Raw genomic sequence first — 22975 nt, forward strand, 5'->3', positions numbered from 1 at the left:
GCAAACAATAGAAAACAGAAGTACTGTATATCTCCTGCAGATAACATTTGCCACCAAACAAGCAGTTGCATTATTCAGTGTATGCATACAGTTACCACCCTGACCCTCTTCTGCTGAGAAAAAAACTACACTCTGCCTCCGGTTAAGCACAAGTGAGTCTGCTGAGAGTGACTCCAATACTGCTGCCACCAGATAGGGCAGCTTTTTGTGGCAGGGACCATTCACCAATCCCACTTTGTTGTTCCATGCAATAGACCACAAACACAAACACATGAAGTAGATGTAAACAGAAACTCAGAGTACACAGAAGTGGTACTATACATAATAAACTGCATATACAGTGTTGATCACCACTTGCATCCTGCACCACTTCCAACATACAGTGGGGGAGATGTATGAAGCCCAGAAGCGGTATCAGCGCATGTTATGTGCGCTGATACCGCTTCTCCCCGATGTATGATCGGGGGTCTGGGCGGTAAATGACAGGGGCGCTATGTGCTTACATCTCATCGGTAGTGCTTCCTGCTTCACCTTGGTAAAGAGGCGAAGCGGGAAGCGTTATAGCGGCACGGTAAGTGCCGCTATCATACATCTACCCCAGTCACTGGCTGGTGGTCTGTATGGTACGCTTCATGCCACGAGTCTGTTACATGCATGACTGTGAGTACAGTCAAGTAAATGCTTAGTAAATCACTCCACTGGATAAGTACTGGGCTGTTCACTGACTTCAGAGCGTCCTCTGGTGTGTACATTAACTCTGCTAGCTTATACCATCTGCAACAGTACACCCATATTCAAACAAAATACTGTATAGTAGTGAAATATGGACATACACATACAAATGGGACAAAAGCAGCACAAGGATTAAAATAAAACCTTTTTCTGCTTCTCCTCTCTCATATCCCTGTAACACGAGTGTAACTGTCATGGACAGCCAATATCTATCCAGCCCATGGCACTTCCTGGAAGCTGTGAAATCACCAATGGAATCTGTTGCTAAGCTTCTTCTCACCTACGGTAACTAGCAGTGATGGTAGAAGCCCACAACCAGGCCATCTTCTTCTCATAAGAGCAATGATATGGCAGAATCCAGAGTAACAGTTGCACTGTAACCTTGGGTGCCATCTATTCAGAGCAGTGTGTGACAAATGTTAGGGCTGTGGTTCCTTGTTTGTATATAACTCTTCAGCCACTGGGTAGTAATTTGAAGAACCACCTGACTGTACCGGATCATTCAGAAGGATCATTTCAGCCCAGCAAAGAGCAGCAACAGCTTCACCATCCACCCCAATCTCTCCCAGCATGTCCACAACCAACAAAATAAAACTAAAGCGCTGCAGTGTTAATTGATTTAATTCATGATATTGTAATCTGTTTTAATGTATGCATTGTTAATACTTAATATATTTATTATTGTTGATGAAATTCATTAAATGTATAATCACTTTATCATGCATTACATATTCGTTAATTAAAAACTCTAGTGATTACTGCGCTTGTTAATAAGTCATACTTATATCAAATACATGATAGATTTATAAGCATATAAAAAATATGCTTGCTCTTTATTAGTGAATATGAGGCTTGTTTAAACTTCACCAATAATGGTTTCATTATAAACACATAAACATGTATTAAAAACACAACACAAAACATAGACCTTCAAATGTAGAGCATCAAATTTCTCAAATCACATAAATGGTTATGAAAAATCCGAAAACTGCTGTTTTTTAAATATTTTCCATATGTAAGAAGCTCGACCCAGTGGGTGAAGCCACCTTCAGCAATACAATGACAAAGAGCAGTAATCTTATTTTACCGCTGTTTGTTAAATATTGAAAGGAGGACTTTAGCAAGTGCTAAAGGGGTATGTCTCATTGTTAAATGGCGCCCTAAGTTGGCAAAATTCGACAGAGAAATGCAAAGCTGAGATCTCCAGATACTACTAGGGCACCGATAGAGAGATCAGAAATGTCTCCATGGTATACCCCTTCCTGCATACAACAAAGGAGTGATCAGCCCGGTTTTCTGAAGCGCTTCGTGAAACAGGGCTTTTCATTGCTACAGTACATGAACAGACACCCAAGCAGGGCCAGATTAACAATGGGGCAGATGGAGCTACAGCCCCAGGCCTTCACTTTAAAATAGGCCCATCAGCATGACAGCATGATGACGATCAGCCGCCCAGCTGCCACACATTGGGCCATAAATCATAAGTATTACAACTGGATTTCTATTTTCCTCACAAATTGATGCAATTTTTCTTCTTTTACTTATTGAAGTAGACAGTGGGGCTGATAGTGTAGGGGGTGCACATGTTAACCATATAGATCTTTTTGCATGTCGATATACTGATTGCTGACCTAAAGTCCATGTCGAGGAGTTAAAAAGATCCGCACAGACTCCTAATAGTCCGTCATAATATTGTGATATTGTCCTATCCCTTATAAATAATTCACAATTATAGCGTATCTCACCAAAAAAGGGGGTGCACCCAGGAATAAAGTAGATATCCACAGAAGAAAAAAGAGAAAAAAGTATTCCTATCATGGGGCACTCCAGGACAAATACATGAAATGTTGTTATTTTCACCTAATCACCAGATATAACAACAATAATGACCCATAGAATAAATTTAAAACTTAACTTTTAATCAATCCTTGGATTGGATACAGCTAAATAAATTCTCAGTATATTTTTATTATTTTTTATCTATATATAAAAACCATTAAAATAATAGTGCCATACCATTAGGAGCATATTTTTATTTGTTTTTCTCCATTAGTACGGATATAGCATACACTGATATTATATATGTCCATTGTCTACAGATGCCCATGAGAGACGTTAAACTACACTAAATTTGATGTAGTTAGTCCGCATAAATAAATATTAATTAAACATTTCAAGGTGGCACTATTATTTTAATGGTTTTTATATATAGATAAAAAATAATAAAAATATACTGAGAATTTATTTAGCTGTATCCAATCCAAGGATTGATTAAAAGTTAAGTTTTAAATTTATTCTATGGGTCATTATTGTTGTTATATCTGGTGATTAGGTGAAAATAACAACATTTCATGTATTTGTCCTGGAGTGCCCCATGATAGGAATACTTTTTTCTCTTTTTTCTTCTAAAGTCCATGTCGACATTCTGATTGTCGACAGCCAACACCTGTTGACATTCTGGTATCGACATTTTAAATGGATATTTTACCTCCCACTCCCGGTGGTATAGATCCCCCCCTAGTGGCAATAGATACCCATTAACATTACCACCAACTTCCTAGTGATAATAGATCCCAGTGGCATAACCCCAACCACCCCCAATATCAAAAGCTCCCTTTGTGGCACTATACACACCCCACCTCCAGAGTGACCTGTGTCACTAATAAACCTTTTACACCGACTTAAAAATCCTGGGTTAATGCATGTGAACGCGCATCAACCCGGGATTTTCGTCAATGTAAGTGGATCTACCCAGGTCCACGGATTCGGGGATCCAATTCAGGTATCTTGCAGGGTCATTCCCATGTCACCCTGCAGTGTAAATGGTGCGATCTGAGTCACGATGATAGGAATCATGCTGTATGCTGCCCGATTGGCCAGTTTCAGTGGCGCTTGGAGATGACATCATGTCCAAGCGTCCATGGCAAACAGGGCTGGCCTGACCAGCGCTCCCCACTCGCCTTTTCTGCCTCTGGAGCGAAGGGAGGGAGAGGGAGGAGGAAGGATGGGGAGAGGGAGGGAAAGAAGCGCTTACTTGCAAAGGATATAGCCCGGGTCGGCGTCGCGGTGTAAAAGGGGTCTGACCCGAGTCTGATCCGGGTTGGAAACATGTTCCAAATCCTGGGTCAGACCTGGGACTTTTGTATAAAAGAGGTATAAGTAACTAATTTACACAGCTCATCCCCCATAGCCAAAACACTTGACAGGGCTTACTACCTTCCCCCCCCCACACACACACTCCCACACATCCTCTGTGCCAAGAGCTTAACCAGGGGTATTACACACCCCTCCTTTGGATTTCTGGTTTCTGGTTCAAGACTTCGGCATTGATGTTGGCTTTCACAGACTGCTACATCACTGCCAGTGCATGTGACATAATGTATTAGAAAAGGGCATTACTGCATGTGGCATAATGTGTTAGAAAAGGGCATTACTGCATGTGGCATAATGTGTTAGAAGGGCATTACTGCATGTGGCATAATGTGTGAGAAAAGGGCATTACTGCATGTGGCAAAATGTGTTAGAAAAGGGAATTACTGCATGTGGAATAATGTGTTAGAAGGGCATTACTGTCTGTGGCATAATGTATTATACAGGGCATTACTGCATGTGGCATAATGTGTGAGAAAAGGGCATTACTGCATGTGGCATAATGTGTGAGAAAAGGGCATTACTGCATGTGGCATAATGTGTGAGAAAAGGGCATTACTGCATGTGGCATAATGTGTTAGAAAAGGGAATTACTGCATGTGGCATAATGTGTTAGAGGGGCATTACTGTCTGTGGCATAATGTATTATACAGGGCATTACTGTGTGTGGCATAATCTATTAGAAAGGGCATTTGCGTGTGACATAATGTATTATACAGGGAATTACTGCATGTGGCATAATGTATTAGAAAGGGTGATAAATTGGGGGAGTTCCACAAGGACACACCCTATTTTCGGTAGCGTGTACGCCTGTGGAGCACGCAGAGGAGATAATCTATAAATACCTTTTTTTGAGTGGGTGGGTTTAACTGGGAACTTCCGCCCTGAGCTCCACAATATCTAGAACCGGCCCTGGATGCTCATAAAGTTTAAGCAATTCAACAATGGGTCCTTCCTATGAACCTGAAGGTGCTTCGAAAAATCTTGAGATTCATTAATTATAACAGGTGTTTCATTAGATCCTCTTTTACCATTGTGGCACATCTGACCACCCTCATCAGGAAAGGCGGTAACCCCACAAGTTGGCCTAAGAGAGAGCTCCAAGCATTTGAAGCTATAAAAAAAAAACCTCATCATACTGCCTGAGTTCTCTGTCACCCAAATCTACAGTTTCCATTCATCGTGGATGTTGATGCCTCAGATGTTGGAGTCAGAGCGATCATTTCCTAGTTCTGTCCATCAGACTAAAGAAATTCATCCCTGTGTCCTCTTTTTAAGAAAAGTTTCTTCTGCTGAAGCCCATTATGATATGGGAAACCGGGAGCTTCTAGTAATGCTGTGGGACCATGCGCAGACATCACACCGTGCATGTGCGAATGGCTATTACTGATGATTTGCGATATGTAGCCTACAATATAAGCTACAATCTGAAGATGGCTTTAGCTACTGGGACCGAAGCATTTTGGAGCTTGGTAAATGTAACAATATAGCAGCCCCTAAAGAAACCTATGGGGTTGCTATTGTGATCTGGAACAAGGAAGGTGTAGCAGATATCTCTCATATCTGCTGCAGAAATCTTGTCATACATCCAGGGGATACTTACAAACATGTTCAATAAATTTTCCCCTAAATCATATGCATGAAAGTATAACTTTCTTTTTATTGCAAGTTAGATAATCTCTAACAGCTAACAATGAAGACATATATTAAGCTGGGTACACACTGACAGATACAGTATATTGGCCGATCAATTGATCGGCCAATATATCTGGTGCCCGTCGGCCAGTGTGTACCAGCGATATGTCTGTGAACGACGTCGTTCACAGACATATTGCGTCGACTTTGATGCACAGCCAATGGCAGATATATCTGTCCATCGGAAGGTGTGCACGGGCGATCAGCCGATTGCCCGTACACATGCAGAGGCAGCCGCAGGGAGGGGGGCCCCCCGACCCGCGGCTGCCTGGAAGATGATGGTCGTTCAGTGTATATGAACGACCATCATCTACAGATACTGTATATCTGCAGATCACTCAATCTGCAGATATATCTGCTAGGTGTGTACCCACCTTTAGGTAACAAAACAAAATCCATTGTCTATATCAAATAATTAGGGATTTCATCTTGCAATCTGTTCATCATTCAATACCGCTATAAACTAATAAACGTATTTCCTGTTTAATATAGAGTAAAAATTAAATCAATCATACCTCAAAATGCACATCCCCCAAGCAACTGAATGTTAAATATGGGCCGACAATCTTTAATACATCTTCTTTACTTTCATTTTGAATTGTGAACTTTGGCACAAGAGGATCCCATTTCTGCACGATGAACCCGACAGTTGTACCTGGAGGAGCTTGCACTTCCAGCTGAAAAAAGAGCGTTCAGTTAGCCTTAATGTCTCATTTAAAAGTGTATCTAAACAGTAACTTTCAGTACCCTTGAAATTAGCAGCACACAGAGGGAGATTGTCATTTAGAGCTGGTTGTCAAAGCAAACCATTCAGCAATATCTGTCCTCTGTGATATGTCCATTATAAACAAAGAAAGCTGTAATTTCTTCTGTTTGTGTCAAAAGCCATCATAAATATAGCAAAGTGTTTAATTGTGCACAAAAATGCATTACTCAGAGTTCTGTGCATCTGAATGAAAGTGGCAAGTAGTTATGTGCATGCCTATGTACATACACACATTTTTGTTTAAAGCATCTTTTCATGAAATAATTGATATTTGCTTGACAGAGCAAATTAAAAAAACAAAAAACAAAACAACATGTTTTGAGCAAAGAAGGAGAGGACTTGGGCTCCTCCATGCAATGATATTATACAATTATTTATAATAGGGAATCCATCTTTAGCTATATTTGAAAAAAAAATGACTGCAGATTTTATTCATAAAGGCAGATTTCTACAAATATAATAAAAACATTGAACGGTACAACAGTGGGCCTGATTCAGAGACGGACGCTCTGAAAGAGCTCTCGCTCTGAAACGGGCGTTTTTTGTTTTTTTGTGCGACCTCCTGGCCGCTCGCATAGCTGTAGGTGACCACCCACAGCTATTGCGAGTGGCCAGGATGATGGTCGCGATGGTCAAGATCATTGCGACCATCGGGCTTGCGACGAGACCCTTGTGGTAGGGTCTCGTGGCCGCAAGCCCCAGAGAGCTTCTGGCTCTAATAGAACCGGAAGCTCTCCCACTGACATCACTGGTGATGTCAGTGGGGCCGCCCACAAATGGCAGGCTTTCGCATGGGAACACCTCCGTTTGTGAAGCCACCCCCCCACCACGTCTACAAAATGGGGCGAGCTGTCGATCAACATCGACAGCTGCCCCTTTTGTAGTGATCCACGGAGCGAGAGAATTTCTCTCTTGCTCCAGGGCTTGCGCACACGCAGTGTGGCCGCTCTGCATGCGCAAAGCACACCATCGACCCGCTCGCGAGCGCTCAAGCGCTTGCGATTGGGTCTGAATCAGGCCCAGTGTCCCAAAGTCACAGAATGATGTACTGCCACTATAGAGGGTATGTACCACCATGCACATTTAAGCCCTAATGGCAAAACTTTGAGGAGGGTCCAATGATGGCAGGTTTGGGAGGGACTTTTTTCCTTTGTAAGAAAAAATTGCATTTGCACATCATTTTTCCAGATGCAGATTGTGCCATTTAGCTGCATGAAGAAGATGAATTACTCATTCCCCATCACGTTCCTTCTATAGTTGCTGAAGTAGGAAATGTGCAGTGTTTAATCTGTGTATCTCCATGTACCTCACCTGCAGTCACTGAGGAGCATGCAGGTAATTAATGTGGCGGGAAGGAGCACAAGGTGCTTTCCCCTACATCACCAATAAAGGAGGTGCATGATAATATGACCAGCTTAGTAGCAGTGGCATTATTAGTATGGCGCGGACCGCATCAGGTGTCGTCCTCCGAGGGGGTGACACCAAAATGTCGGTTACTACTCGGTGACTGCCACTGCATTGTGATGTTATTGTGCAGTGCTTGGCTCCCAGTCACTGAGGAGGAGCCAGTAAAGCAGGGAGAGTTTCTTGGGGCAGCCCAGTATCTCAAAGAGTGCTGAGCAAACACGGGAGCTTGGTAAATTCCAGATTTTATTAAAAAAAACTCTTCCCAATTCTTATCGTTCCTGCCTGTGTTTAAAAATGGACAGACGCTGCAGAACACGAGCTTAGTAAATTAACCCCTATGAGTGATGCCGCATGGAACCTTGCACTTAATTGAATCTGTTCCCAAGTTTCACTATAATGTGTTATAGAAACAATACTATGGAGGTCATTTATAAAGTGCAAAATGTCCAATTCAGTGTGCAAAATCAGCTTTGGTCCATTCATGCAATTTGTACCTTAAGTTCACCTAGATTTATGATGAAACGCATAAAGATCAAGATCAAGTGTCAAGGAACATAGGGCCTGATTTAGACCCATTTGCCTGTAGTGAGTCGGTGTTTGCAATCTGCACATGCATATAATTCGCAATGCGTGTGCGCAAACCAGCCTATGCGATGTCGAAGCGATCACCCCTTGTACACAGACGCCTCGCTAGAATGAGTGACAGGACGAGCCATTTGTGGGTGAGGACATGGGTTGGTCGAGGGAAACGGGGGTGTGGTGATGCAAACGCAGGCATGTCTGAGCATCTTAACGCCGTTTCAGAGGTGTGCATAAAAAAAAGACACAGCGTCATAATACACATCACATGGCTGAATTACACACTGAAGCACTTGCAGTGCTTGCGGTAGGGTATGGTCAGCCATAAGTGCTAAGTATGGGTCCGATGGTACTCGATGTTACCAATTGTTACATACACTTCCTGGAGATGACGTGTATCACTAAGGGAAAGTGGGCATCTGAAGACAGGCTGGTGGGCGTCTATATACACACTGCGATCGCACGCCAAGACATAGTGGGCGTGCTAATGTCTTGCCGTGCGATTGTGGGATTTACATACTTTGGCAGCTGACGGCTGCGAGCGAACGCATCTAGTGAGTGGTTCTGAATCGGGCCAATAGTTTTCTACTGCTAAGAGAAGGATTGGGCAGATAACAGTTACATAAGTGGTGCACCAAAGTTTGCAGAGCAGTGCAAAGCCAGAAATGATTACTGATTTGTCACAAAGTGCTGCATGGAGTAAGGGGCCTGATTAAGAGAAGTACTCTTATGCTGCTACAGCTGCATTGATCACGGCTGCCTGCATTTGTATTTAGACGATGACTAGCGGCTTCGCAAATACAAGCGACTGCATACAAAGACACAGCATAAGTCACAGATTACTTGATTATTGGACTTCTGATTAACCCAGTGGTAGCGCAGAATTGTCATGGGAACTGAGACACTGGAGCCATTTTTACTGCGTATGGGATCGTAGTCACAGGCTAAGACATGCCCCCTGGAAACAGTTGCGACACGACTGAGTTTGAATCACCACCTCCCGATGTTGCCCACAATTGGTCCCTGCTGTCAATCTCTTTGCAAATAAATACTCAATACAAGTGACATTGGTAATAAAACACATGCGCAGTGTGACTCAGAAGCACGCGCAGACCACCGATAATCGCTCTACTGTGTAAACATCGGCATTGCGTCCATCTCTGAATCAGGCCCATGGTCAATTTCCACTCATCAAAATTACTTGAATTTTGCACCAGCTCAGACCTGGCGGTCCATGGTTTTCATCCAATAAAGGGTTGCAATACTTCTCAGTTTTTGTACATCAATAGCATCTTAACAATAGTGTTCATGACGCACAATATCCTGGTTTATGGTGGAGTTGGGGACATGCACTGGAGGGTGGAAGAGAAGCCGATGAGGAGGATACTGGATGGCGGATGAGACTGCCTACCACATGGCTACTCACTGCCCAACCTCTTAATCCCATCTGAGGAGTCTGTCACGATCCAATGCTTCCAGCTGTGCAGTGACTGCACTACGGGGGGCCCTGCTGCACCGTGTGACTGGCCCTGGTCATGGTTCCAACCTTGTGCTTCCCGTGAGTAATGCCGTGACATCAGCAACTATGATCTTTCCACTCCAGCCCCCACTGCCAGCTGTGTTTCTCTGATGGTGCATACCAGATCCTTCAGGTCCTTGCAGCTACATCCGGGCTTCACTCTGCTCGGTGGTGGTGCTCAAACTCGGACCCTGTGACTACTCTGACCAGCACCCTGCTATGCAACCAGCTTTGAGACACATCCACAGAGGAGGAATGCCTCACCCTGCAAACCCTGTGGACAAGTAAGACAACTCATCCCATGGGACTGCACTGTCTCAGCAAACTAGACTTCTGGACCCTTGTATGTACTACCTACCAGCTCACACCATTCCTGACTGCTCTGCTCCTGTACTCCATGATCCTGCACTCTCTCACACTCCCATCAGCTTTCCATTGATTCAGTCACGTGCGGTGAGGTAAATGGCTGGGGAAGCACTGGCTAGTATCAGAGCCAGATTTACCAATACATATATGAACCCGAGGGTTCATGTGGGCATTATACAAAGGTGCAGCAGTATATCTTGCTGGAAATTTGGTGAGTTTTGACCAGGGATGTGCAGAAAATGTAGACAGGGGAGGCAGTGCCTCACCTGCCATACACTTTGTACTCCAGAGTTTTGACTTTAAAAATGATTATAATAATACACAGAAGATATTTAAAATATTTTCTTTATTTTTTTTCTTATCATTTTAATAGTCAAAACTTGAGAGTATACATAAGTATGACAGGAAAGGCTCTGCTAACCTGCCTCACCTGACAGCACATCACTGCATTGATTACCATCTATGATTGTGCTTAAATTGTTTTTCCTGTTGCCGAGCTTACCACTTTACAGGGCCAAATTATGGCTTGCGGGGGCCCTAGGGCATCTAAGTTGTGGGGCCCATACCAGTAAAATGTACATGGCCCCCTGCAGCCACTACTACTATGCCCTCTACCTAGGGAGAGGGAGAGAGAGAGAGAGAGAGAGGAAAAGAGTAAAACAGAGAGAGGAGAGAGATAGAAAGTGGGGGAGATGAGGGAGACAGAGAGGGAGAAAGAGATAGGTAGGGAAAATGAGGGTGAGGGGAAGAGAGAGGAAGGGAGGGGAAGAGAGGGAGAGAGGGGGAGGGAGACAGAAGGAGGAAGACAGAGAGGGAGGGAGACAAAGATAGGAGGAGAGAGAGTGACAGACAGAGGGAGGGTGAGAGGAGGAGACAGAGGGAAAGAAGGAAGACAGAGAGGGAGACAGCAAGCACACACACTACCTGTTTCAGCTTCATGTTCCTGACAGAGGCATGTTACAGCATTAGGCACCGCCCCCTACCCATACACCCACGAATCACAGCATCATCAGTGCTGGGGGTGGGGCTTAGAGATCGGCTGTCATTGCTCGGCCAGTAGCCACCCACTGTATAGGCAAAGAAAAGCTGCTGCTGTCTCCATCTTAAATCATCAAAAGTCCATCAATGAGTGACAGACTGCCAGGAGCCGGCCAGGGAGGATCCAGGGTGACTGCGCCAGATCCCGCGAATGTGTAATGGTTTTTATGTTTGAATTATAGCAACACTAATCCTATATTTTTTTAAAGAACCTGTTCAGTTGACTCCAACCTATGGTAATTAGTAGCTTCTCACACATATCAGTGACACATGTAATGAAGGTACTGTAGTTCTAATGTCTCCTCAAAGTTTTGTTTAATTAAGACATAGATGAGGCAAAAACTTGAATAATTTTAGGAGAAAAACAGGAAAGTTTTATATGTTGAAAGTGATGGGTGTAGAGTTACAAGACGTTGGACTTTTGATGTCTCATTTGCTTTTTTACCACTGACGGTCTTATTCAGTGCTCGGAATAACACCAGTTAGAAAGTGCAATTTTGCACGTTGCCAACACCATGCTATGCTACAGAGTGGACAAATGTACAATGTGCAGACAGATGTAGTATTGGGAAAGGACGAAGCATCAAAGCAGCCCCAAAACATAACCAAGCCTCCCCATCTCTCATAGTAGGTATGGTATTCTTTTCTTTGAAAGCTTCATTTATTTGTCTTTGAACATAGAGTAGATGTGACAGCCAACAAGCTACTCATCCGAAGGACATTCTCCCAGAAGCATGTTGGCTTGTAGATATGCATTTTAGAAATTTCCAGTCAAGTCCTCCAGGGTCTTCTTCCATGGAGTCCAATGTCAGATGGTGCAATCAGACACTGACATACCCTAACCTAGGAGTTCAGCTTGTATCTCTTTGGAGGTTTTCCTACCAATCTCACTATCCGTCTGTTCTGTTTAATCTGGGGTTGATTGTCCTCCTGCTGCCAGGACTTCACCCTATACATACAGGGATTACTGCCTGCGATAGAACTGCCACACAGGAAATGTGTAAGCTACAGGATGTACCAGTCACAGTCTTTATAACATACCAAATTCCAATTCACTTGGTATTTACTGTACATCCAGACAAGTGGCTATGGACAGCAGTATTATTAATTAAATCTTACTAACAAATATCAGGAACCTGAAGCTACACATAATAACTACACTAGATAAAAGTTATTAATATTTTCATAAACACTGCTTTCATATTTTGGTCTCATTATAGATTCCTCTTGTCAGACAAGATAGCTTGCATGAGATAGCTGAATAAGTCACCCTATGCAAAATAATATTATCAGATATTACCGTTACAGTTACTAATAGATATAGATTGCATTGGATCTATTAATAATAAAAATAGGAGACCTATTTGAGTCTCCTAAATGTCTCCCCTAGTTGTAAAGAAAAATTGTGATAATTTAAACAATAAACTACATAAAGAACCTCAGTTAGAGCTGCTCGTACATGCAAGTTGCAACTTTTTTAAGCAGCAATTTGCTCTTTTTCTTACTGCATATACAGATTTTTTTGTGATGCAGGTTTTTTGCTCCATATGACAATGGGATGGTGCTGAAGGGAGGGGTGTAGACGTGGTAATGGTATGTTATGGGCATTACGATTGCGCCTGTCTGGAGGGACTGGACTTGCGGGTGCTAGAAACCTTATTCAAGTTGTGAGCTGGGAATGATGATGATGGCTGCAGGCCATGTCTGAAAGGTTGTATGTGTTTAAATCACACCCATTGATGCAAATGAAGTTAAATAACTGAAACTATGTTTGAAAAAGCAAAGCTATATTGTACAGAATACTCTCTTTACAAAAATCATATATGTTTCCTTCTCTATTTGGAAATGGGAAAGTTGCTCTTAAGTTTTTTAGTTCTGAATGTTGTGTTTTGTTTAATTAGCATCTCAAATGCTGCAATGGAGCTGGGAACTTATTATCTGCACTATTTACTGTACTGTTTATGCATTGTGTATTGCAGTGGTTCTCAAACTCAATCCTCAGAACCCCACACAGTTCATGTCTGTCAGGTCACCGTGGATCTTTAAAATGTGACAGTTGATGATAGACCTGTGAAGCTGCTGGTGGGCAGGAAAGTATGAACTCGTATGGTCCTTAATACCGGGGTTGAAAAATGCTGGTGTACTATGAATTTTGGCATCCTTTGTACTCATAGTAAAGCCACACCTCCTGTCATATTCCTGACGCACCCACTCCTGTTACTTGCTTGGGAAGGGAGTACGCCATATCGTCTCTGCTACGACATGCCAACTGGAAGACACCGTCACCTATGGAGTCAGTCCTTTCACGCATTTGGTATACTTATAAGATGGAGTACATGACTTGCATAATTAACAACTCGGCCAAATCATTTGATAAAGTCTGGAGTCCTTGGTTGGCTTCTCAAAACACTCCATCCCCATTTAACAGATACCTGTCTGTATCAATTCATTTTATGCAGCTCTCAGTTAGAAGTTTCACTCCATTGGTTCTCTTTCTCTAACCTGTTCTGTTTTCTTTTTTTCCCTACTCTCTCTGTCTTTCTCCTTTCCTCTTTATTAACAGTTTGCCACGCTGTTATAAAGGAGGGTCTTCCCTTGGTCTTTGTTATACCTAAAATTGGATCACTCAAGCTATTTTTATATATGTAAGTAACATCAGTGTGGATTTTAACAGCGCTGCTACTAATGTACAGATTCCGGAAGAGATTCTTTCAATCAAAGAAAATTCCTATTCAGGGAACATTTAATGAAAAAATATCACTTTTACGGTCCGATCCACAATACATTAATCTCTGTTACTATGTATAAACTCATTTAACTGGTTACTCTAAGAGACAATGGTTCTATTCCAATCAGTGAATGCACGGTAACTCCGCTTTCCACAGTCACCTTGTATTTAAGAAATAGGATTGTTCCAACAATAAAAGACTTTCAATCCTTATGTATCAACAAAAATATCTTCTATGCCAGTCGCATACGCATGCACAGTGAGAAACAAGTTTCCGTCTGCATACGCTTTAGCAGTTGCAATCCTTGCTGAATCAGGCCCATGGGGCGTAGTTGTCCCTGGTGCTGAAATGACTAATTTAATGAAAACTGATGCGCACAAAATTAAGGATGTTTAAAAATAAAATTCGAAAGTGCAGTAGCCCCTAGCAACCAAGGAGACATTTGCTTTTATTTTCCAATTTGGTTAAATTGGTAGGGAATAATTCCACATAATTTATAATTAAAAAAATTCTTGCAGTACATCTCATTTATGCAGAAGACTTGATGTGCCATGTAAAATGCCTAGTTTTTGTACCAGAACATTATATGGTTCACCCTTCACACATCAAGGTGCGCGCCTACTCTACACCCCAGAGAGACACTTCGGCAAGCGAAGAGGCAGTAGATTCTGAAAAGGCTCACGGTACAACGCTGTACATGTTACATCACTGCCACATTTCTACCACTGTATAACACCTCCTTCCATTGAATTAATCTTTTATGTGTTTCTTATAAAATATTGCTCAGATTATCATAATTTATGGCTTTAATTACTATATATTTTTTTACATTGTGAAACACATACATAACATAAATATACATATACAAATATACATACATATAGCAACACAGGCTATTAACTAATCCCTAAACACATCGCAACAAAAAAAGAAAAAAAGAAGAAATTATAAAAAATATGGACATATCTAACGATCATAAAACATAAATCAAACTATGGTTATCAAACATGACATAGATGACAGAAAGATGTAACACACTCCGTCACTAACGCACAATCCATATACTGTCATAAGAGACAAAAAATTAAAGAATCAACTAATATAATGGCCAGAACCACACCGTCTAAAGGAAACAATTTAATCCCAACGTCTAAATGTAGATGTATATTATTGTTATTTATGTTATGTTTGTGTTTTGGTGCTATGTGGCAATCGTCTGTTGCTTGCTATATTACTATATATGCATGCATTCACTTATTTAATTCATTTTACATTTTGTCATTATTCACTTACACACGTGTATTTGATTTTCATTGTTTACTAGTGCTAGATTTGTCACATTTCACGTACTTCCAGCATTTATTCACTGATGTTTTTATAATTTTACTATTATTATTTTTTCATTCATTTATTTTTTACATAGAGGTCTACACATTTTTTGTTGTGTATCCATATTTTATTTGCTGTGGTTTCACTATATTTTTCAGATCATTTTTATTTCACATTTTATATTCATTTTATATGTGTTTTCGTTTCACAACTCTCACACCTCAAGGTTTTTATATATGCATGTTTACACTTAATAATTTTTATTCTGAAGACATTAATCAGTTTCACTGTATTTATAGAGCCTATGGCTAGTAACACTATTGCAGCAGCTGACATTGTCACTTTATTTGTATGTATTTATGTGTACCCAGTAGGTTGATATGGCAACCGCCGGGCAGAGTATCATTTCCGCTAGCAGCTGCGCCGGTGGAAACCACGTGGGCGCTTGGTATGCAGGGAATTTCTGGTGCTTGACACACACTGAACTTCCGGCTAAGCTTGCTGTTCTAGTTCCGGTCTTGTCCCTGGCGCGACTAGCGGGAGGAGTGACATGCGCCCAGACTGGTGAGCTATTTAAACTCTGTTGTGTGTTTGTTATTTTGTGTCATTTTGTACTGTGCATCCTGAGGAAGGGACGTATAGTCCCGAAACATTGATGCATTGGCTTTAAAATCTTTCCCATTTATTTGGATATTAAGAAAGTTCTGTGAGTGCTGCCTTTGTGTGATATATATATATATATATATATATATATATAAGCAGCCTGGAGCTTAGCGTATTGCTGTGCATTGAAGTCCGCTGGGTGTGATATCGGTAAATACTCCAGCAGATGGTAACACTATTGCCCCCCACAGAGCGGTGGCTCTGTATAGCTCTGCGGCTGGTGAGTCTCCTGGATCCGTCCTCATGAAACGTCAGGGAGCAGAGATGCCAATCATGCTCATGTCAGAGGTCAGGCCTGTCTGGCTGAGCTCTATAAGGTCCTAGTGACTGCTGAGCTTGAAAAATACTGGATAGGAGGGAGCCCATGAGCGCACTCCTTCCAACACTTTGCAAGGAAAAAACACTTTCCACCCTATTACTTCTATCAACCAGGCACTGATTGTAGATCATAGAGGTGAGAAGTAATTTGCCTTGATTACCCTCACACCACATGTCACAGTAAAGGAGAGTTATATTCAAAAGCAACTCTAATAATAGTATACAAGCACTCCCAATTACGGGCACATTCAGCTCACCCAAAATAAATAACAACTCACCCACCAGCCCACAAGATTCGGTATTTTACCTGCAGCCCTAGTGCTGATATCACTGCCAGTGGGAGTAAAAATAAATAAAACTCTCTGCAGCCCTTGCACCTGGGGTCATAGACCAGTGATACCTGTTTGGCTCTTGCAAGAAGAGTGAGGGCACATGTGTCAGGAGGTGCAAGTAGACAGAGGGAGAGAGGAATGCAAGAGAGAGGTAGGAAATTGTAGGTAAGTGAGGGAGAAGCCATGAGAGGCACAGAGAGAGAAAGCATGGTGGAAGATTTGAGCTGGGAAGGAGAGGTCTAAGGAGTGTTAAAGAAAAGAGTGAAGCCTGTAAAAGGAGTGATCCCTGTAACTAATATGATTCTGTGCAGTCCAGAACTCCGTGTAGACACATAAGGGGGTGCTATGCCTCACAACTTGGGTTTTTTGGGAAGAAACATTCCTTGATTTGTATGATACGAATGAGGTTGTAAGCCCCTCTCAGATCTAATTTAGAAAAAATGACAGAGCCCTTGACCCTATCAAACAACTCAGTAATCAGGGGAAGCGGGTATCGATTCTTTACAGTAATGTCATTAAGGCCTCAATAATCGATACATGGTCTTAGACCACCGTCCTTCTTGCCAACAAAGAAAAACCCAGCTCTGGCAGGTGAAGTAAAGGGGCGAATGAACCCCTTTGCCAGGTTGTCCCGGATGTACTCGGTCATGGCTTGAGTCTCAGGCAAGGACAGCGGATAGGTACGACCATGAGGTGGTATCTTATCAGGTATCAATTCAATTGGACAGTCCCATTCCCTATGAGGGGGTAAGATATTTGCTTGTTGCTCAGAGAACATGTTGGCGAACATCTGATATTCCTTGGGAATGGCAGAAGAAACTAATGGAACTGTCTTTCTCACAGGTCAAATTTTTGGAAGACAGGATTTCTGACAGTCCATACCCCATGACAGAATCTGCATAGAACTCCAATCAATCCTGGGATTATGTTGACGTAACCAGGTTAGACCAAGAACAATTTCTTGAGAGGCCTCTGATATCACCAGGAATTTTAAGGACTCAGAATGAAGTGCCCCAATTCGGACCAATACTGGTTGAGTCTCTTTGGTGACTATCCCGTTAGTTAGAGGGCGTCCGTCTATAGAGGTCAGAGAGATGGCATGGTTGAGAGACAAACAAGGAATCTGAAATTTATCTATGAAACTAGACGTTATGAAATTTCCGGCTGCTCCCGTGTCAAGTAGAGCAGTAGCAAAGACAGGTTTGGGTTTAAGATCCAAGGCTAGGGTAATCGTGAAATCTTTCATTTTTGGAGACGGGTTCATAACTCCTAACTTGATGTATCCAGGGTCAGTTAGGATTTGGCATTTCCCGGTTTACGGGGGCAGGAGATCAGCAGGTGACCGGACTCCAGACAGTACAGACAGAGGTTCTTTTGCATTCTTCTCTGACGTTCTTCTTTGGAGAGGTGTGTATGATTCACCTGCATAGGCTCCTCTTCAGTAGGAGAAGGAATGGGACGGGAAGAAGTGGAGGGGGTAAATGACCTTTGCCGGTCAGTTGTTTTTTTCAGCCTGACGTTCCCTGAAGCGTAGGTCAACTTTGATACACAACAAAATCATGTCGTTCAGATTAGTAGGAAGCTCTCGAGTGACTAGATCATCTTTTCGTTGGTCTGACAACCCATGCCAGAAGGTCGAGGTGAGGGCTTCCTCATTCCATTTGAGCTCTGATGCTAAAATTTGAAATTGCACGGCATATTGACTGACAGGACGGACCCCTTGTCTCAGTGTCATGATGTTTGATGATGCTGATACAGTACGCCCAGGTTCATCGAAAATCCTCCTGAAGGATGACACAAAGCCTGCATAATTATCCAGCAGAGGATCTGAGCGCTCCCAGAGTAGGGAAGCCCATTCCAAGGCCTGACCGGATAACAGAGAGACTATATAAGCCACTTTAGTTCTTGCAGTTAGAAAGTTGTCAGGCTGCAGGGTAAAATGTATGTCACACTGATTTAGGAATCCTCGGCAGAGTTTAGGATTGCCGTCAAATTTACTTGGTAAAGGAAGATGTAAGCGGGGAGATGATCTGCCTCCTGTATTCCCAGACGCTGATGCGGATGTAGATGCTAGTACTTCATGGGTAGAAAAGGAAGTTTGCAAACTATCCTGTCGCTTGGACATCTCTTGCAGAAATTGAACCATCTGATGCTGCATGTTTTCCAGATTTTCTAAATGACCAGAAATGAACCGGAACAAATCCACTCCTGACTCCTGATCAGTGGCCGGCTCCATGGGGCCAGTGCAAACTGTTATGTTTTGGGTTGTTTGTGGACCCGGGGTGGTAGCAGGAGCAATCACAGAAGCAGATTTGAAAATAAAACTAGGATTTTTAATAAGTGCTTGAGTAGACATATAATGTGGCAGTAAATAAAAGTCCAGGAATATATAAATGTGCACAAGAGTTCTGTGGTGGGAGTAAAAGGGTTAATGTCCAAGTAGAAACAATTAGAGCTGTCCAGGTGTGCAGGTAGTGAACTGAAAATAATCAGGCCAGGTATGCAGGTAGTGAACTGAAGCGCAGGATGTCAGCAGGCTCAGGCACTCAGGTATGGGCAAGGGTGATGGAGGAAGCAGGGTAGTCCAGTGGGAGCTAGGAGCTGACAGGCAGACTGGCAGACAGCGAATTCACAGGAACAGGATAAGCACAGAGAACTCCCTCTCAGCTAGGCTAAGATACACGTTGCACTGGCAAAGAAGGAAGGCACTGACCCTTCCTAAATACCCCATGCCGTGCTGTTACTGGCCGGAGGGAACACGTGACTCACCAGGATTGGCCAGCCGCATCACATGGCCAGAAGGCAAGATGGCGGCGCCCATGCCAAACGGAATGGAGACGCTGCCAGGCCTTACCAGCGCAGAGTGACAACAGGCCCGCACAACAACGCGCGCAGCCAAAGCCCCCGCCAGACACCAGCTCCGCCACCAGACAGCCCGCGCCACAATGACCTCACAGGTAACACTCGCCTAGTGCCATGCAGAAATACCCTGGCCGTGACAATAATATTATCAGATATTACCGTTACAGTTACTAATAGATATAGATTGCATTGGATCTATTATTAATAAAATTAGGAGACCTATTTGAGTCTCCTAAATGTCTCCCCTAGTTGTAAAGAAAAAATTGTGAAAATTTAAAGAATAAACTACATAAAGAACCTCAGTTAGAGCTGCTCGTACATGCAAGTTGCAACTTTTTTAAGCAGCAATTTGCTTTTTTTCTTACTGCATATACAGATTTTTTTGTGATGCAGGTTTTTTGCTCCATTTGACAATGGGATGGTGCTGAAGGGAGGGGTGTAGACGTGGTAATGGTATGTTATGGGCATTACGATTGTGCCTGTCTGAAGGGACTGGACTTGCGGGTGCTAGAAACCTCATTCAAGTTGTGAGCTGGGAATGATGATGATGGCTGCAGGCCACGTCTGAAAGGTTGTATGTGTTTAAATCACACCCATTGATGCAAATGAAGTTTAATAGCTGAAACTATGTTTGAAAAAGCAAAGCTATATTGTACAGAATACTCTCTTTACAAAAATCATATATGTTTCCTTCTCTATTTGGAAATGGGAAAGTTGCTTTTATGTTTTTTAGTTCTGAATGTTGTGTTTTGTTTAATTAGCATCTCAAATGCTGCAATGGAGCTGGGAACTTATTATCTGCACTATTTACTGTACTGTTTATGCATTGTGTATTGCAGTGGTTCTCAAACTCAATCCTCAGAACCCCACACAGTTCATGTCTGTCAGATCACCGTGGATCTTTAAAATGTGACAGTTGATGATAAACCTGTGAAGCTGCTGGTGGGCGGTTAAGAATGAACTCGTATGGTCCTTAATACCGGGGTTGAAAAATGCTGGTGTACTATGAATTTTGGCATCCTTTGTACTCATAGTAAAGCCACACCTCCTGTCATATTCCTGACGCACCCACTCCTGTTACTTGCTTGGGAATGGAGTACGCCATATCGTCTCTGCTACGACATGCCAACTGGAAGACACCGTCACCTATGGAGTCAGTCCTTTCACGCATTTGGTATACTTATAAGATGGAGTACATGACTTGCATAATTAACAACTCGGCCAAATCATTTGATAAAGTCTGGAGTCCTTGGTTGGCTTCTCAAAACACTCTATCCCCATTTAGCAGATACCTGTCTGTATCAATTCATTTTATGCAGCTCTCAGTTAGAAGTTTCACTCCATTGGTTCTCTTTCTCTAACCTGTTCTGTTTTCTTTTTTTCCCTACTCTCTCTGTCTTTCTCCTTTCCTCTTTATTAACAGTTTGCCACGCTGTTATAAAGGAGGGTCTTCCCTTGGTCTTTGTTATACCTAAAATTGGATCACTCGAGCTATTTTTATATATGTAAGTAACATCAGTGTGGATTTTAACAGCGCTGCTACTAATGTACAGATTCCGGAAGAGATTCTTTCAATCAAAGAAAATTAATATTCAGGGAACATTTAATGAAAAAATATCACTTTTACGGTCCGATCCACAATACATTAATCTCTGTTACTATGTATACACTCATTTAACTGGTTACTCTAAGAGACAATGGTTCTATTCCAATCAGTGAATGCACGGTAACTCCGCTTTCCACAGTCACCTTGTATTTAAGAAATAGGATTGTTCCAACAATAAAAGACTTTCAATCCTTATGTATCAACAAAAATATCTTCTATGCCTTCGCATACGCATGCACAGTGAGAAACAAGTTTCCGTCTGCATACGCTTTAGCAGTTGCAATCCTTGCTGAATCAGGCCCGTGGGACGTAGTTGTCCCTGGTGCTGAAATGACTAATTTAATGAAAACTGATGCGCACAAAATTAAGGATGTTTAAAAATAAAATGCGAAAGTGCAGTAGCCCCTAGCAACCAAGGAGACATTTGCTTTTATTTTCCAATTTGGTTAAATTGGTAGGGAATAATTCCACATAATTTATAATTTAAAAAATTCTTGCAGTACATCTCATTTATGCAGAAGACTTGATGTGCCATGTAAAATGCCTAGTTTTTGTACCAGAACATTATATGGTTCACCCTTCACACATCAAGGTGCGCGCCTACTCTACACCCCAGGGAGACACTTCGGCAAGCGAAGAGGCAGTAGATTCTGAAAAGGCTCACGGTACAATGCTGTACATGTTACATCACTGCCACATTTCTACCACTGTATAACACCTCCTTCCTTTGAATTAATCTTTTATGTGTTTCTTATAAAATATTGCTCAGATTATCATAATTTATGGCTTTAATTACTATATATTTTTTTACATTGTGAAACACATACATAACATAAATATACATATACAAATATACATACATATAGCAACACAGGCTATTAACTAATCCCTAAACACATCGCAACAAAAAAAGAAAAAAAGAAGAAAATATAAAAAATATGGACATATCTAACGATCATACAACATAAATCCAACTATGGTTATCAAACATGACATAGATGACAGAACGATGTAACACTCTCCGTCACTAACGGACAAGCCATATACTTTCATAAGCGACAAAAAATTTAAGAATCAACTAATATAACGTCCAGAACCACACCGTCTAAAGGAAACAATTTAATCCCAACGTCTAAATGTAGATGTATATTATTGTTATTTATGTTATGTTTGTGTTTTGGTGCTATGTGGCAATCGTCTGTTGCTATATTACTATATATGCATGCATTCACTTATTTAATTCATTTTACAATTTGTCATTATTCACTTACACACATGTGTATTTGATTTTCATTGTTTACTAGTGCTAGATTTGTCACATTTTACGTACTTCCAGCATTTATTCACTGATGTTTTTATAATTTTACTATTATTATTTTTTCATTCATTCATTTTTTACATAGAGGTCTACACATTTTTTGTTGTGTATCCATATTTTATTTGCTGTGGTTTCACTATATTTTTCAGATCATTTTTATTTCACATTTTATATTCATTTTAAATGTGTTTTCGTTTCACAACTCTCACACCTCAAGGTTTTTATATATGCATGTTTACACTTAATAATTTTTATTCTGAAGACATTATTCAGTTTCACTGTATTTATAGAGCCTATGGCTAGTAACACTATTGCAGCAGCTGACATTGTCACTTTATTTGTATGCATTTATGTGTACCCAGTAGGTTGTTATGGCAACCGTCGGGCAGAGTATCATTTCCACTAGCAGCTGCGCCGGTGGAGACCACATGGGCGCTTGGTTTGCAGGGAATTTCCGGTGCTTGACACGCACTGAACTTCCGGCTAAGCTTGCTGCCCTAGTTCCGGTCTTGTCCCTGGCGTGACTAGCGGGAGGAGTGACATGCGTCCAGACTGGTGAGCTATTT

The 22975-nt window shown here is 41.9% G+C and overlaps 1 protein-coding gene across 2 annotated transcripts in view; it reads right to left on the bottom strand.

Moving 5' to 3' along the window:
* The window catches only part of PLSCR5 (phospholipid scramblase family member 5), a 171877-nt gene that overhangs the window by 84905 nt on the left and 63997 nt on the right, over nt 1-22975 (bottom strand). For both annotated transcript variants that reach the window (XM_088472080.1, XM_088472081.1), the window contains one exon: nt 6093-6254. In XM_088472080.1, the coding sequence (XP_088328206.1) occupies nt 6093-6254 (162 nt within the window). The remainder of the gene's footprint in view (nt 1-6092; nt 6255-22975) is intronic.

Source organism: Taudactylus pleione, unplaced genomic scaffold, assembly GCF_031769625.1.
Source record: "Taudactylus pleione unplaced genomic scaffold, aTauple2 ptg000120l, whole genome shotgun sequence".
Taxonomy (NCBI): Eukaryota; Metazoa; Chordata; class Amphibia; order Anura; family Myobatrachidae; genus Taudactylus; species Taudactylus pleione.